This window comes from Prinia subflava, chromosome 7 (genome assembly GCF_021018805.1).
Source record: "Prinia subflava isolate CZ2003 ecotype Zambia chromosome 7, Cam_Psub_1.2, whole genome shotgun sequence".
NCBI classification, from domain to species: domain Eukaryota; kingdom Metazoa; phylum Chordata; class Aves; order Passeriformes; family Cisticolidae; genus Prinia; species Prinia subflava.
Window position 1 is genome coordinate 12144034 of NC_086253.1, and position 18797 is coordinate 12162830.

Below are 18797 nucleotides of genomic sequence, written 5' to 3' on the forward strand. Positions count from 1 at the left end.
GAAATTTAACACTTGGGCATTGAAAGTGGGCAAAAATGGAAAGGTGCAGGAGGGAAGTTTAAAACACTTCATTAAATTCAGATGTAAACAGACAGGAATTTATCTGATAGCACAAGAGAAAGCTCATTATGTTATGTGCAAGCTTGTTGCAAAAACCTCTTTTACTATTATTAAAGTACATCCAAGTAACAGTAGGCTATGGCTGGAGCAACACAAATGTGTTTAAATGCTTTTTTTGCTTAATATAAACCAGTCTTGCTAGCTTATATTAAGTGAAACACCCTTTCTTTTTGGAAGATACAATTTAACAACAGAATATTATTAGATTCTAAATACTGAGTCTGGGTGTTTTTTCTGTCTCCTAGAAGCACTCCCTTCTCTCCAGCCCACTCTAAATACATTTCTAACTTTTCTAGCAGGAAATCTGCAACTCTCAAATCCCTGGAGAGAAAGCAAGATTTTATTTTTTTTTACACTTGTAGATGTGTCTGCATTATGTCTCATTATACTTCAGCACATTATTTAGCTTGGAAGATTGAGGCTTCTACCATCCATGGACAGGGAAAATCTGTTTTCTATGTTATAACTGTTATCCTATGTGTGTTTTCCTGTAGGTGTGGCTTGTCATTTGTAAAGGGATATATATTCCAAAGCTGTTGATCAACATGGGGCAAATGAACTTTCTCTCACAGATACCTCTTTTAATTATAGATCAATATGTATATGTCACACAATGAGAATACTGCAGTGTAAAAGATCAGAAGGATGGCTGCATTATTTTAATGGAATGAGTTTTAGAATAATTGTCTTCATGAAAAACATGAGCATATTTTCAGCACCTTTTAAATCTCATGACATTCATTTATGAACTGATTTAAACAGTTGATAGGAAGTGAGAAAATTATTTTTGAAGTGCACTAAATGGAGAAGATTTAATTTGGTTTTCTCAGCTAGTACAAATAAATATTCCTTCTTCAAGGAGAAAAATACAGTCAAATGATTGGTTCATACATATGTATGCTTTTCAAGAACAGCAAGGCTGTGTCCCTGCTACAGATACTGTCTCAGTAAATCAATAATCTTGGTCCAACCAAGAAGAATGGCAGCACTATGAAGTGGAAGGTGAAATTCAATATTGACACACTCAAAGTGGGAAGGAGCAGGCTCAGGGAGTTAAACATATCGCTGTAGTACAAAGATGCTAAAGCTGTGCAATAAAATACCCAGAGCTTTGCTGTGCACCTAGCTGTTGTGCGCACACACACTTAAAAAAAACCCAGAAAATTTAACTCCCTTCTCCCCAAGACCCTACAGTATTATGAAACGTGATAATGTGAAGTATTAGCAACTTCATGCATCTTACATATGATAATGCAGCCTCATATCAATAATTTACAGTTTACAGGGCATTTGTATACACTCAGCATAATTCACACTGAAGATTTTCCCAGAGAGAGGCAGCATAATGTCTTAGAGACACAAAAATCTTCATTTGTGTGGGAAAACTGAAAATACTATGAGGGAAAAACAGAAATATGTTTGTGGTGTGTGTTACCAGGGGAATGTTTGTTTTTAAAGAGGAGAAAAATTACAGCGAGAGCGATATGAAGTAATGAAGGATCCAGAAAAGGCTTATTTTCTGGACCTATTAGTCTTCAAAATAAAAAGAAAAAGTGGAATAAAAGAATATGTTAACATGAAATGCTATATTTTTACAATGTAGTTCCCACAATCTGACCTGTAGAGTTCAATATTGCTGCTACAAGCTTTAGCAGATATTTTATCTTGAAGAAAATAATGAGAAGAAGGTAATGAAAGTTAGTGAAAAGGTCTGAGAACACACTGTCAATTACATACATCTTCTCTGATTTCTCTGCCCACACTGTGTGGTTATGTGTCCCATTTGCAAAAAAATAAAAAAAAAAAAAAAAGAAGCTATGACACTTACTCAAATAGCTGTGCCTATAAGATGGGGAAAACATTTCAGAAATCTCTTTAAAATATATGTTAAAACACAAGACAAGCAGCCTTACTTTATTTGATTGGCTGTTCAGTATTAATGCGTTCTGGAAATGTGACATTAAGCTCAATACTGAAGTGAGAGAAATGCTGGCTACAGGAAAACACTTTGAGACACTCTGGTGGACTTAGTAGGGCTTCAGCAGACTCTAAGCATTTCCAAGACCTTTAATTCCTGGAGTTTGTGACTCAGCAGTGGCAGGGGTGGAAGGGCAGGTGTTTTGGATGACAGGTCCTTGTTGAGGCAGGGATGTGTCTGGGGTGGCCTTTGGCTGGACTTTGGAAGGGCAGTGATTGTTCTGTGTCAGAATGCTGTCGGGCAGGGTGGATTTCTGTGCTGCAGTGCTCACATGCAGATGTTTGCACCCCACATCTGGAGCAGTGAGCCCCCTGCCAGACCTTGGGAAAGCAGGATTTGTGGAGAATCACACAGGGTCTTGACAAGGGGGTGCAGAAGCAGGAAGCCAGCTCTGTTGAAAGCTCTCATGAGGCTCACACACTTCATTTCAGCTCTCCACATCTGCCTGCAGCTGGATTCTGCAGATGCAGTGATCTCCTGCTCAGCAGAAGCAGCCTCATGTGCTCCTGCTGGCCTGAGCTGGGTGAGGATGAGGCGCAAGTCAAAGCTGCTGCTGTCACTGCAGCAGGCTCTGCCAGCCCTTCCTGTACACTCCAAGATTATAATGCCTGAGTGTTCAGATATAAATGGGACATTTATGTCCTTAAAGGAGGCGTTGAACATAATTGAATGTAGAAAATAATCCATAAATCTGCATTGTATGGGTGCTCACTGCATTTCTTAAGCTGATTTCACTGTTGCCTGCTGCCCTGAACACTTTTCCAGTTTATCCCCGGTTTCAAGGTATCATCTTACAAAGCTAGTTCAAATTGTAAATTCATTGCAGGAGTGTCTGACCCTAATGTGTGGATATAGCATTTATCATGATAGGACTCAGGACTTAGAGCATTCTCTCATTACTAATTAAACACAACAAAATTGCCAAAATACCCTTGCATGGAGGCTGGAAAATATTACAGTCACTACAAAGCCATGTAGAAAAGTCCTAATGAAATTGTATTGTACTCGTCCAAGAGGGATTTTTCAAGTACAAAATTATCACTGTGGGAAAATTCCAGGGCTGTATAATAGCACACATCAAAACAGTGGATAGTAAGAAACAAAAAATTCTCAAGAGCATTAGTTCCAACATAGTTTTGCCCATGAAAGTGTCTGTGGTTAAATTTAATTCCATTTAAAGGACACTGGTTTTACATAACTCTGTATTCTTGAGCATACATTTTAGAAGGACTTGCACTTTATGATTGTTCCCAGTTGTGTTTCTCTTAATGGATATAGAAAGTTACAGTAGTTTTTCTATGCCTGCTTTATTATTTATAATGGATTAAAGGAATACCCACAAACATCAAACAGCAAAGCCCTCTGCCCTGTATTATAATTTTGATTATTTAGAAGGACTCATGAGGACAGTTAGACAATTTTGAAAAAAACAATTGTTTAATTGATCAGATACATTGCTCCTTTCCAATTAAAAAAGACCAAAAAGGGGAGTCTGTGACTCTGGCCAATCTCATTGATGTATAGAGCATAGCTAATATCAGTCATTATTGAGGTCCTGATTGTAGTGTGTGTTTTCTCACAAACATGATTATAGGAAGCTCATTTGCATTGCTAAATGAAGGCTAAAAAACCCCAAAACATTATTCCCTGCCGGCCAGAGCATAGCTGATTCAATCACTAAAATACAAATAAACAAGAGTAACTACTCTGATGAAAGCTGAGATGATGAAGCACAATGTGCATAAGAAATTAGTCATTTAGCCACTAGTATGCTTTCCAGAGGAAGAACCACAAAGCTCCTCTTTAAAAATCACACCAATCTACCATGGAAGTTTTTGTGTGGCTGCAGAAGGATCTCTAAAAACTTTACATTCTCTCTCATTCAAAATTTATCACAGGGTGTGTTGGTAACATGTGCTAAGGGACTGAACTACAATGGATGTGTAAGAAAAAGTAATTCCTGTCTTCCCCAGCAGGACTGATGACTTCAGCTGCTGCAGAGGCTATAAGTGGTTGTCTCTTTTGCTGCACTAGAAGGCAGAGTTTGAGCAGCCCAGCACTGCTGACAGTGGAGTCTTTCCTTCCTTTGCTTCTTAATCAGAGTCTGCACAGATGGACTCACTTTTTCATGGGTGAAATCTGCATCAAATGTAGAAATAATGGAGATTTTTTGCAGGGCAGTCGTTTGTTCCAGGTCTCCTCTTGGGGCAGGTGCTAGAGCAGTGAGGCTACCAGAAGCAGCCTATTAAACCTGTAGCTTTTCTTATTAATACAGTTTGAATAACTCCTTGCTTTCCAGCTCCCACCAAAACTGTAAATGCATCTGTTCAAAACCTCTAAGCTTCTCCTGTGCTGGCAGCCACGCTTTTCATAGCAGGAGTATTGGCATACCTAAACATGTGGAAAACAGAAAAATGCTTTGGGTCTGATTCAGCCAACTTCAGCTTCTCAGTACACCCCATTACACCAACATTTAGGTTTAGTTTAAACAGTCAGAAATAACTTTGATCACATGTTCTTGCAAATAATAGGCACTGATCCATCCATGGAATGGATGGATCAGTGCCTATTATTTCCTCTATAATGTAGTTAGCTGTCATTTGAAATAATGTGCCAAGACCTACAACCAACCCTCCAATTCCCCCAGATCCAGAGGAAAATCTTCTGGAAGTATTACATTAATCATTTTTGTCAGGGCTACAGATGAAAGGAGCCATTTGTACTTTATGACAGTTGGTAATTAAACATTTACAGTACTGTGCCAATATTTAGTACACAATGTAGAAGGAGCAAACTGAACAGAAGGTAAATCTGGCAGAGTTTAATGTGGAATGCTACTGTGGGAATGTTCATGTGTGATCAGAACTGCAACACCACAGAGCAAGAGGCATTGCAATAAACTGTGGCAGCAGCAAACTGCTTTTCCAGCTGTGTCAGACTTCTTTTTCTCTTCCCTGGAACAGAAATGAGAAAAATATTTTTATCCTTTAAATGACTTGGAGAAATCAGATGAGACTTTGGGAGAAAAGATCACAGCCCACTTTTGCAAGACAATAAAGCTGTATAGAATAGATGAGTCCCAAGGAGTTTCTTCTGGTTTTATGACCTGCTTTCTTCTTGTCCTCCATCTCTCTGAGTATGTTGTAAAAACCTTCTATGTCCTTTTTAGGACTTGCCTGTTTTCATTTCTGCTGGAATGAAAGACAAGAGTATGTTTGTGTATTTTCTTGTCATTCTAATACCACTTCAGAACTTAAGGATGAAAACTGTTTAATGTCTCTTACTCCCACTGAATAGACAGGATCAGAAAAGATTCTGTTTTTTCATAAGGATTAGACTGCAACTCAACAAATTATCTGTGTCATCACAAACCAGATTTATCTGACTAAATGTCAGTGCACAATGTGCATGTCCACATCTGAGCTGTGTGCACTGATGTTGTACTCCATGGAGGCAGAGCTACAGGGAGAACCATATGCTAAAACAGACAATCAAGACAGGCAAAGTGCACCACAACCTAAAAGTGTTTTTTTCCCCTTTTTCATCTCTATTTTTGAGCCTGGGTCCAGCCTAATTCATTTTTCTTATGTCTAAAGTAGGAGAGACAAGTCTCAACCAAACATTTCTCAAGCGTGTTCTCAGACCTTGTGACTTGTATGTGTTGTATGTGTTCTGTCCCACAAATCATATTCTATTAAAAATGACCTCTCTTCATTTTCTTCTGCACCATTATCAGAACTTCCCATGGCAAGACAGATCCTTACAGCTATGCTGTTGAAAGGAAAGATGAAATAAGAGTGTAGGTGTTCTGGAGATCTGGGGGTCCATCCCTAGGAGCATTCAGGGCCATGTTGGATAGGGCTCTGAGCAACCTGATCTAGCTGAAGGTGTCCCTGCTCACTGCAGGGGAGCTGGACTGGACGACCTTTAAATGCCTCTTCCAACCCCAACCATTCAATGATTCTTTGATTCAATATTGGGTCTCCATGGTATAGCTGAGAGCGTTCACTGATCTGTGTAATAAGTTGACACAGATAATTTTATGCAGCATAAGGTACAGCTTGCAGTCAGTGGAAGGGACATGGACTATGGATAAAGTTGATTGGTGCCATGATTTCATTTTTTGCAAGCAGTACAGTTTGAGAAATGATCGCGTGGCAACAAGCGTGAAATTAAAGTGTCTGAGTGAGCTTGCATTCATGCACAATTCTCTGTGCAAATATATTCAAGTAGATGCAATCTGTTGAATAACCAGACTCCTCTCAAAAACAGCTTAGCAAAGCACTGGCAGAGACAGCCAACAACAGACAGATCAGACTGCAAATATTTGGTAGAATCCTGCTGCTAATTAAATTCTATCTGCGGTAAACGCCTCCAATTTTTAATGCAGTCACAGATGATCTCGCACCGTGTAGATGCTTCCTTCTACCCACTTCTCACTCTATAAACCCAGGCTTCTTGGGGCCGTGGGTGCATTAGCTGGCAGTGCAGCTGGACCAGAGAGCCTCTGCTGACCTGACATCCACATCTGGGCAAGTTCCATCTCAGATTTTCTCTCACCTCTTCCTGTGGTCTACAGGCTCAAGGCTGGGTAGACGGCAATAAATGCCCTCTTGGAACACATCTTCTGGTTTTGTATCATCCAAGAAGCATCTGATTTGGGTGCTAAAATATGTATCAAAAGGCAATAGGGTTGTAAGGTTGGGACATTTACTTCAAAAATGCCTTCCCAGCCTCAGTTAAGGTGCTAGCACAGTGCCTCCTATGTGGTTGATGTACAGAATCACCCAGAGGAACTCCTTGCTCAAAATGACTGTAATCACAGAAAAGGAATCAAACATGCAACTGTCTTTTTCCCTCATGCTTTTTCAGTTGGAAAACTTTACATGGAACATCTCAATGAATTACTAGTTCTCCTTATAAAAACTCCCTGTCTCTAGTCTTTATCATCTGATACAACATGGATCCTGCAAATATTTACTTATTATATTCACCTAGTAACTTTAATTTCTGTAGGATTAGCCAAATGAATAAAAGATTTTCTTTCACATCCAGATCAAGGTCCAAAATCCCCATGCATTTTGATTGGTGTTTCCAGAAATAATGTAAAACCTTATCTACTTTGGTCTTTCCCAAGGGAAATGAATATCAAGGAAAGAAGAAAGAAAGAAAGAAAGAAAGAAAGGTTTGATGGGAAATAATTTATTCTGGGCAATGAAATCTGTCCTCCTATGACCAGAAAAATTTTGCTCCTTTGCTTGATCCTTTGATCATTTCAGTCTATGACCAAATTAAGCAAGTAGATCAACACCATGCTCATGACAGACATAAAATCTTTACCTCTGTACATTTGTAAACTGTTTGTTGTTGATGATATGGAATAGCATATCATTTCATGGCGTGATAAAAATCTGTATTTGTGAAAAAGTTGTGACCAAAATTACATATAACATGAAAGAATTTACAATAGATTCAATTACAAAGAACTCTGTGTTGTAAAAGATAGAATGGAAATGATGTAGTAAAAATAGATTATTTCAAATAAAAATGTTTTTCCATTCCAAAAATCTGACCTATTTGTTTTAAAAAGTTGAAATTAAATTTGCTTACAGGTGGTAACCCTTCAAAACAAAAGCACAATTGGACAGAATAAACATGCATTTATTATCAAAATGTGGATGTACAAGTTGTAAAATACCATAAATGTTTGGAATTTTAGCTGCTATTTAAAATTAAAGGATTTCATGTCAGCAATATTTTGACTAAAGTAGGTTTCTTTCTATTCAAGATAGTTTCATCCAGAATAGATCCATGAAAACAGAGACACATGTAACTTCTTAATATTTTATAACACCTAGCTATGGATCTGAGCAAATTCTTAATGTTTTTATCTCTCCTTACTAAGCTGTTTTTCAACTCTGGCTCAGTCAGACTATTGTTGCAAATAAAAAGATCTTTCTTTGCCATGATTATTATACATAACTAATGTGTCTGATCCTGCATCCACTGAAGTCACTAGCAAAACTTTGACTTGGCCAGGGGTCACATCTTTTACTACAAAGCAGAACACATGATGTTAAGAACAATGTGAATACACACACACTGCAAATTTTTCAATGAGTTTCAATGGTATTTAAATGAAATTATTCAGTGCTTGGCTTATTTGACACTGCATTAATGTATTTACATCATGTACATTTGTTATAAACTCAACAAGAGGTTCTTAGAAACAGCTGTGTCCAGCAGTTTCACAAAATTTCAAACTGGACCATATTAATTAACAGAGAGATTGGGGGTAATGTTAAAGCCTTCAGGACAAAGCTGACCCCAGTACAACGTTGTCTCTTGCAAATATCCAGGAATGTGGCAATCTTTGAGAGGCTGCCTAATGAATTGTTTCAAGTTTACTTCCAGGATTTTGAAAACAAGAAGTCACACCTACTTAAAAAACTGTATTTTGCTGCTGATGGTCGTTTTTCCAGTGGCAGAGTCAAGAGGAGAGCAGAGCTGTATGTGGAAAATCTCAGCCAGTGTGCTGTGCGGGTTTGTCCTTGGCCAGGGATCCTGCTTTTGGAGGGTGAGGTGCAGAAGAAGGGGTGTGCAGGGAGGATTCCAGACTGGGGGCCGTGGCTCACTAACTGCTGCAGCCCCTGGTGCAGCCGTGTCCCAGCAAATTGTTGTTCCTCCCATCCTGGAGCTTCTCGTGGCTCTGAAGAGATGCTCTGCTGTCGATGCTGGAAGTCTGTCCACTTTGATCCTGCTGTCTTCTTAACCTGCCAGAGGTTAAAAACATTGATAGAGCTGTCATGTGCAGGTAGCTGTGTTGGAGGGACAGCTGCTGCCTGCCCTGTGGATAGCCAATACTCCTGGGTATAAAACAGATTTCTGCACTGTTTCACTCTAGTAACTGCTTGAGCTTCACAGCTGCCAATTCCTCTAAACACTGATGATTGCTTCCTCCTAAATATGTGCTATTAGGTCTTGGACAAACCCTGCTCTCCTTAAAGCCTGCCATAAAGAGCCAGGAGAGGAGAGTGCTTGCCCTGGCTTCAGCACCTCTACTCAGACCGTAACTGGGTAAAACCTCCAGGCAGCTGGAGGCTGATGAAAGCTGTTGACTGGGCACACAACAGCTGCTCCCCTCTGTTGTCCTACAAAATTATCAGTAACCTTCACCAGTAAAAGAGAATAAAAACATGAAATGAAAGTATTTTCAGTATTTCTCTTGTTATTACTTCATGCTACCAAAGCCTCACGAGTGGTTTCAAGGAACAACAGCAACAAAACCCTATACTTAAAGGCTGCAAAGTTATCTTCTTTTGATGTAATTTCCTAGAAAAGAGCAACAGCCCTAGAAGCACCTGCAGTCCCCACCAACTCTGTCATCAAAGAGCTTCTCAGCATTTCTGCTTAACCGCAGTCACTGTGATTTTACTGTGATTCATGTCATATTCAGTATTTTCCTGCAAACACTGTGTAAATACTTCCAGGAAAGATGTAAAGATTCATTGGGAAGCTGTGTGATGGGAACTTCTTTTTTTTTGAAACATGAACAGTTACTATTTTGAAGGATTTTTTTCTCTGTTTCTTTTCTCAAAATGGGAAATAGTAAAATAGTATTCCTGAAAAAGGCACCAAGACTTGGTACCAGAGCCACTGTGGAAGAGCTCTTTGGTACAGCAATTATAAAAGGTATATATGCTATGTTCCAAAAAATCCCCATCTTTGCAAGTAATATAGAATACCTAGAAAATAGTCACTAATGGAAAAGCATGTAAAAATCAAATTTAAAGGGTCCATTTCAAAGCCTTAAACACTTCCAGGTGTCATAAACAATATGGAGACACCATACTGGACACTCAAAAAGAGAATGTGATGGGACATGAAAATACTGTAATTAAACAGATGAACAGAGGAGGCTATTAAAGCAAAAAAAAATGGGAACACTGTGTAAAAGGGCAGACACATTAAATGAAAAGCTGTAAGACAGACTGAAAACAACAAATTAGAGGAACAAATTGCCAAAGCATTTTCGGTGAATTTTTTCAAGCGCACCAGAAATTCAGTGGATTTGAGTCTGTAGGTCAGTGTATGAGTTATTTAATTATTAGAGGATAGCACAGGAAGTATGAGTCCCCAGCTGAAAAGCCAATGAATTATCTTCACCAATGTTCATGACAAATTAGCTTAGGAAGATTCCTTTCCTTATGAGAAATTTGTCCATCGTCTCCAGTTAAAACATCAGTGAAACAGGTTTAGAACCAGTTGCTTAAATTAATGTTAACAAAGCATCAAGACAATGGATTTTCAACCAGAGACTCTAAGAAAATTATAATTTCTGCACAGCAGAATGGAGAATGTAGCTTGTTCTTCAAACAGTCTTGGCACCATGGAAGACAGCAGATGTGATGGCTTTGGTTGTTTGTTGGTTTGGGGTGGGTTTTGTTTGCTTTTTGGTTTGCGTTTTTCTGACAAGATTTTCAAAAAAGATCTGAGACTACCAGGAGAGCAAAAGAGTTTGACTTGAGTCTTGAAACATCTCAGGATCTGAGTACAAGACGAGTGTATTTGTAGGCATCAAGAGAAAAGATGGCAGTGCTTGGAAACTCAAGTTGCAAAGTGTGGGTGGCAAATCTTGCAAACTCCTAAATAGTGGAGTGAGAGAAATTTTGGCACTATAAAGATCTGAGGTATGATTGCATTGGTCTAAGATACACAAGTGCTTTCTCCCTGGAATTGTATATTTCCTTTGTTTGTAAAATGTTGAAAAAGAAGGCATTTACTACATTGCTCAGTTTAAAAGGAAAGTAAGAATTCTCTCAATAACAACATGAAGCAAGAAAACAATAATTTTAAATTTTTTGGGGGGAACCCTTTGAACTGGCACAAAGGCTGCATGCATGTAAGGAGGACAGTGGAAAAAGGAGAGAAATAAAGCTCATGCTGAGTTCAAAAGATGCCTCTGGCCAGCCTCAATTTTTTCACTCTCTACAGAGGTTGTTAATAATGCTGATTTATTTCCATTATTTTCTTTTATCCAGTTCCTACTTCCCAGGTCTACTATTGAAACAGAATATGGGGATTTGGAAGTGCTGAAGAAATACATTGTTTCAGCAGTGCTTCACTGTATTCTCTTTTCAGACATTTTTGTTTTCTGTATCTAGATTCACTACTCATATTTCAAATTATCAAAGTAAGCAATAGGTTATTAACCTGATGATGAGGTAAAAAATTAACTGCTATTTAACTCTTTCATAATTTATCAATCACTTTATTCAGTTATTAAAATTAAGGATTTCACTTTAGGAGTTTAGTTATTGCAGACATACAAAAACCTCCTTCCCAGTGTACTCTTGGGGCTGGGAAACTGGACTAAACCAGGAGATGCTGATTCTCTTTCCACCTCTGTCACCCTCTGGACAAATTGCAGCACTTCTCTGTGTCTCAGCTTCTCTCATCAGGTGTCAAGGCAGCTCCTGTCAAGAATGATGGAAGCTGAGAACTTTGTGTCTCTAAGTACTGCTCTGTGTCTCACAGGCCTGAATGAAACAAGGAATTACAGCCTGGTGTCTGTGATAACTAGAAAAGAAGGTGGCATGTATAATCAACCAAAATGTAATTATACTGCATGTATAATTATTCATGTATGCATTATTCAATTTATGAAAATACAAAAGTAAAGAAAACAGACTGGCTAAAAGACTGGCTAAAAGCTAACATGGAAAATAAAATATTGAACAGAAAAAGACTGCAACAACTACGGCAGGACAGAATGAAAATCCCAAACATCTAATGAAAGCCAGTAGCAAACTTGGGACCACCAGAGAATTGTTTACAGCTCAGCTTTGTTCTCTAGATGAAGAAGAGTATTGACGATTGTCTTTTGCCTGTGCAGTAGGATAAGTTCAATGACAAAGAATGAAAAGTTGCCGATTCAACATAACTGTCAAAATTGCTAAGATTTTGCCCCTCCCAAAGCATTGCAGTGCCTGAAAAAATAAAATAAGGCACTTGATTTGTATTTCTCTCTAGCTCAAACCTGCAGACTCAGGTCAGGACACAAAGAAATGTGTGTGCACAGTGTCTTCAGTTAAAATATTGGACAGCTATAGAAGTGAAATTTCTCTCTTTTGCTGCATTCTTGATTCCTTGGTGTCAAACCCACACCACTTTTCTGTCAGATGTTCTAGGAGTTTAAAAAATGTGAGTACCTTGACATGTTTCCTGTAATCATGGCAAAATAAATGCATTCTGGGCCATTCTGTTCAAAAATGACACTAGTGCAATAAATCATTTGTGGGAAGCTGCTCTCCAGTGAATGACTTATCTTGTCTTTAATCTGATGCAGCTACAGGCTGTGACAACTTTATAAAGGCCCAGGGAGGATGAATGGATTGATGGAGACTTTGTGGTGGATCTAAAGCAGGTACCTGCTCCTGAGCTGAATGCTGTTGGCTAAGAGTAAGTAATAAAGTGGCCAGCTATGGATGAAAGACTGAAGTGGTTCTAGTGGATATAGGCATATGGAACAAAAAAAAAAAACCTGCTGGGAAAAGAGGATGAAAATGAGTTTGAACAGTGTCTGTTACATTTATTCCATGACAGTTCTGTACAAATACATGCGTAGTCTCAGAGGCAATTATTCTGGGAACTAAGAGTGGTTCTGCTGAACCAACAGAGTTTTCCTTCCCTTCACCATTGATCCATGCAATATTGATGGTGTGTGACACTGAGCACTGCACAGACTCCTCTCCAGCAGTGAGGAAGGAAAAGGCTGTACCAGCCACTACAGGAATGCTTCAAGAACAGTAACTGAACCTCCACTCAAATCTTGGGTTTGACAGTATTTCTGGTAAAGAGAATGAGCCTGTGTGAGCCATGAATTGGTTTTAAGGTTCTTATTTTCTCAGTACTCAGATATTATAGTACCATCCCTGCAGCATTGATTTCTGGTGCTGGATCTTGAATCTAGTATTGATCAGTGGAAGGAAATTCAGAGGAGTGGGGAAAATTCTAGGTCCAAAGCCACTATAGCAGCACAGAGCAGTGGCATCAGGCTTTGGAAAAGGTAGTTACTGTGTTTGAGAGCCATGTGGGGGCTGTTGCACCGCCTGTCACTCCTGGCTCTTTGCTCAGGTCGTGGCACCACCGTTGTGCAGCTGATGCATTCCTCAGTGGGTCTTGCCAGGCTGTCAGGGGGAACTGAAGACTCAGAAATGTGAGGAGTTGTTTCAAACTGGACCTGCTCTCAGCAGCCATGAGAGGACAAAAGAGACCTTCTACTGACAAAAGAGATCTCAAGCCAGGCAGAGCTGCCCCTTCCCTGAGACTCCCACACCCACCACATCCTAAAGGAAACTCTTTTTATGATGAAAAATCTGCAAGTGAGTTTGCCAAGGTAGAAAATCAAGTGTCCTGAGTGTGGAGGAAACAGAACAATCTGAGTGGGCAAAGTTTGCTGTGCTATTTCTAGATTTAGCATTTTACCTTGGGTTCTTGATATTTCCCTTTGCTGGAGAAAACAGATGCTTTTGCTTTTGGTCTGGGGAAAAGAAACTTAGAAACTAGTTTTGATGTAGGAAACAAAAATCTATTAATGAAAACTTTTACATCCCTTGGGATAAGTCCTGAGGAACAGATAAATTTGAGGATATTTATCCCAGTTATTCTTCACATGGGATGGGGACTGAGATCAGAACAGACAAGGCATGCCTATGTTGGCTTTTGAACTTCATGAATCCTGGAGGACAGTTTGCTAAATAGTCAGAAACTCCTCTCAGTTGCATGACTTAGCAGCTCCACAGAAGGAATGCTGATGGCTTGTGCAGATGGCCTTGCTATAGAGCTGATTCTGAACATGTCTGAATCAGAGGAAAAACAATGACTGCTCTGTGTGAGGAGTGACTGTGCTCAGAAAGGAACTATTTCATCTACATGTCTTTGACCATGTCATGTGTTTTGTCTATTGGAGCACAAATACAGAAGTCACAAGGGGATTTTAAAAAAAGCAGTATATACCCTAATGTCCAAACCCCACATTTTTAGAATTAATTGGCAAATAACATAGCACTAGAAACTTTTCATTCTCAATAGAAAAGATCTAGCAAGATATTTTGTGAAGGACTTGAAAGAGGCTGGAAAGGGACAGAGATAGGCACTATTTTTTATATCCCAGCCATAGAAAACAGAAACCTGGAAGTCAGGCCATATAACTAAAATTGCTGGATATTATCATGCTGAAAAACTCTCATCCAAGTAATTTTACAGAGTGGTATAATTCTGTAGAGGGACTCCATAAAGTAAGGAAATCCCAACAGTAGCAATCTCTCACTGGGATCCTGTCAGAGCTGGGGACACCCAGAGTGTCCAGCCCAGGTGGGAGAAAGCTGCTAAGACAGCCAAGGATGGAGTGAGAGATACCTTGGCACATATGTTTTTTCAAAAATAATGGACTGTATGCATGTGTATCTCACACTCCACCTTGAAAACTTCAGCCATTATTTTTCTGCCATCATTTTAATATCAAGTGCAGGCAGTGATTGTGGAGATACTGGTAACAGAGCAAGACTTCTGGGACAATAAGCAGCTTGGCTTGTCATCCGATTTCCTCTGTCAGGAATAAGAATGGACTTTGATACACAGTCACTTAATAATTTTCTGCCTGCATGTTTTAAGGTTTCTCTTATAAATTGTTCCTTGCTGTGTTCTATTTTTGTGAAAATGGAAGAAGGTGGCAGTATTTTATAATTGTAAATGAGTGACACTCTCTTATATCTCCTTTATTCTGCTCACTAGTTTTCCTCTGCCAGGTTTTAATTCAACTGTATCTTTTAGTGGAAAGGTGAAATAAGGAAGAAGTGAGCAAGGGATCCTGATCAAGTTATTTTTTAACTGAATAAACATATTGGGAAGAGTATTTTTACTTTTCAAAATAAAATAACAAAAAAAATTGTCATAAAGGAGTGAAACTACAAATTCGCTTTGTTTTTCTAAAAGCTGGCAAAAATGAGCCTATGAGCTGATCAAAAATTCAGACAATTTGCTCAATTTATACTTTCATTCATAAAGAGGAAAACAGTAACTTTGTTCAATATAAATCTTAAGGAACAGAGTCAAGTTTGTCCAAATACAATGAAATTCCCCCATTTGAAAAGACACGCTCTAATTTCATAACAACATATAGCAGAAATAATTGTTAATCCTGCTTAAATTACCTGGCAACCTGAATATCTGACAAGTTATTCACCCATTTCTTATTCCCTGGTGGTACCTGGGAGGGCTCTCATGACAGCAGCAAATTGAACACTGCATGGGAATGTAATTCCTTTGTTTTAGTCATTGGTTCCATTTGCTCCTGAAGGTAGGGATCAATGCCTGGGGGCTGAGTGAGTGGCACAGGCTGCCTCACATCCTCATGGCTAATCTGGCACAGGCTGCCTCACATCCTCATGGCTAATCTCTAATCTGCAAACCAGAGCTGTTGCAGTCCAGCTGCTTGTTGGGCAGCCTTTGGTCTATGACAAGCTCTGAAACATGAAGGGATTGGTTTCAAAGAGTGATTTTGGCCTTTGGGCCACGCTAACAGTGGAGCAGAGGGAAGACTGGCTGTATACTGCCTTTGAAAAATAGGTTGAAAACTGCAGTGAAGGGGGAAAACGCAGGATAAGAAAAAAAGGAGTAGAAATGGAGGAAGGAGAGTTAAACATTTTAGAAATGAGGAAAGATCAAAAAGAATCCCAACCATGGAGATCTAATTAATTAAACTAAGTAATTACATAGTTAATTAAAACTATTTCAAAAGACTGTATGTAGCTAATGTAATTTTTGGTGTGTTTAGTAAAAATTCATCTTTACACCTAGCAGAGGAGCAGAAAGCAAGGGAGAGTTAATTGTGGGCTTTTTTCAGCCTCTGCACAGAGTGATCTCAGAAGTCATTTCAGGAAAACAGAAATCACTGAAAAGTGTATGAATTTTCTAAGCATTTCTGAGTAAACAAGGAAAGCTCAATCTTGCTCTGTGCCAGGGAAAGCTTGGGGCAGACCAGGACAGACCCAAGGAGCTGCTGAAGCAGAGACAACACTCATCACTCAGCAACAGCAGAGCTGAATCACACCACTCCAAAATGAAAATTAGTTTGTAAACTTAGATCATTTCCCCTTGATCTGGAGTTTGTGTAGAGAACCAATGTGTGCAGAGCAGCTTTAAATGGAGCACAATCCTCTGTGTTACAGCAGGTGTGTTTTGGGAAACCTGGGCCCAAGCAGTAACTCCATTTAACCATTAGCCAAGAGTGGATGTCATGAATCTCTGGCACTCCCTTGAAAATGTTTACAGCTATGGCTTGCTTGTTTTTGGTCTCTTGTCCCCAAGCCTGTGGACAGACACTCAAATGCATCTGCCCCACAGGTGATGTTTTGTGCTGCATGAGATGCCCTTGCTTACCTGACACAGAGGGGGTGGTCAGACCATGGAGCACCTGTGCCTGCAGGACTGATGTTTAGAAATTATCTGAGTGCACAAATGTGGGATGGATTTTATGCCAGCCATCTGCAGACAATTGAAAGATTAGTTCAGGCTCTCTCTGCAGGGTAACTAGAGTCACCAACTTAGATTAATTTCTTCAGGTCTAAGCTATCTAATCTATGTGTCACAGACCCATCTTGGGAGATACAAGTCTCTCCTCACTGAGTACTAAAGGAGCTTAAACTAAAGAAATGATTTTTAGATATATTCATTCAAAGGGATGCAGGCTTGTTGCATGTCTAGAAAAACATACATGCCTTCCCTCTTTGAGAAACAAAGCCCTTCCTGTTTAGTGGCTCTCCAAGCTCACCACAGACTGCACTGCTTAGCAGAAGCAATTTACTTTTGGATCAGAGGTAATCTGCACCCACACGGTTCAGGCATGCAGAAATTGAATGGTCCCATCAGTCTGTAACACAGCACGTGGTGGTAAACTCTGCCAAGAGCTGGGTAATGAAATCACCAGCGAGAACAGGGGTGCCATTCCCTGCTCATCCATGCAGACGTGCCCGTAGTGTATTCAGGCTCTGGCTCTGCCAGCAGTGGCTTTTCTGCATGGCTTGGTCTATGTCTTGAAAAATACTTTGTCATCTAATTCCCATTTATTTCAGATATCTCTGAAAAACCTTGTGTACAGCCTGTGGGGGATAGGAGCTGTTCTGTGTCTAACCACTATTTAACTCAGTCTGTCTTTGACCCCAAACATGCTCTCTTGGTACTGAGTGCTTTGATAGAAACAGTCAAAATCTCAGGTCTGTTTTCCTAATACACTGTGATGTATGTGTTTTGATAGCTCAGTAGATTACCAAGTAATTATTCAAATAACTTTATTTTAACTCCATTAAAATTTAAATGAATGATTTTCAGATGAAAAGTTATGCTTTATTACATCTGAATGTGAAAAGTAAAATTTTGGGGGCCGTATTCCCATGTTGCACATAGGTCTTTTACCATTGACACTCACAGCATTTACTCCCACCATTTCCAAAAATCCTTGGGGAAATATTCTTTGGGTTTGGATAATTGATTCAGGTTGATGGTTCCTGCTGAGTAATTACACTCAGTAAATGGCTGTGAATGTAATTTTCTATCAACCAGCAATTTATAATCAAAGCTGGTGGGCTCAGGTGCACACACAGCGTGAGCAACATGTGAAATCCTGGTGTGCAGAAGGCAAGTGAAAAATTGCACTGGGTGCTATAATAGGTTGACCTGTACTGTCTTGAAATCTGAAGTTTATCCTGGGATTTGAGAAAGCAAAATAAGACAAGACATGAAGTAAATAAATGAAGACTTCAAATGATGTGCAGTTATTTAAGAAAATGTGGCTAAACCAACCAATTAACACTGACATTGAAGCCAGGTTCAGATGAGTAAGATAGGTCTCTCTTAGAAGTGGGCTATTGTCTGTTCAAGACCAGGAGCATCCTAACCAATCTCTGTCTTGTTCAGCTGCATTTTAAAATGTGAACAAGCTTTTCTAGTTTAAAATGTTTGCAGATCCACATCTACAAGGAACAGGAAAGCAGCTATGAAATTTCCCTGTAATATACTGTGTTTTAGACCTTTTGGGATGACAGGGAAAAAAATTTCTTTCTAGTTGGCCAAAATCCAGTTTAAGACTATAGGCACCTGTCCACACATAAGGATATTTCTCAGCAGCGGGGGCCAAGCATCATTTTCAAAAAAGATATTAATTTCCTAGCCTGCCTTTGGTGTGTATGCTGCAGAATGGAAACTCACATTGGAGCAGGGGGAGAGTATGAGGAGGAAGCAGCAGCAGAGACAACTTGTAGTGAACTGCCTGCATTCCCCATCCCCATGTGCCCCTCTCAGGGAGAGATAGGGGTTTGGGGAGTGAAGCTGAGCCCAGGAAGTAGGGAAGGGTGGAGGGAAGGTGGGTTTAAGATTTGGGGTTTATTTCTTACTATCTTACTATCTTTTAGTTATTGGCAATAAATTAAATTAATCTTCCCCAAGCTGAACCTGTGTTGCCCATGACAGTGACTGGTGGGTGATCTCTCTCTCCCTGTCCTTTTCTCAGCCCATGAGCCTTTTGTTGTGTTTTCTTTTCCCTGCCCAGCTGAGGAAGCCCATGACAGAGGGACTTTGGTGGGCACCTGTCACCCAGACACGGTCTACACACCACTGGAGTCAGTCTGGATCTGCCTAATTA

The 18797-nt window shown here is 39.6% G+C and overlaps 1 protein-coding gene across 1 annotated transcript in view; it reads right to left on the reverse strand.

The window, feature by feature from the left end:
• Window positions 1-7295: 7295 nt before the first annotated feature.
• STK32B (serine/threonine kinase 32B) overlaps window positions 7296-18797 on the reverse strand; it is a 158577-nt gene continuing 147075 nt past the window's right edge. Inside the window, exon 12 of the mRNA XM_063401606.1 lies at window positions 7296-8871. Coding sequence (XP_063257676.1) covers window positions 8733-8871 — 139 coding nt within the window. The 3' untranslated portion in view covers window positions 7296-8732. The remainder of the gene's footprint in view (window positions 8872-18797) is intronic.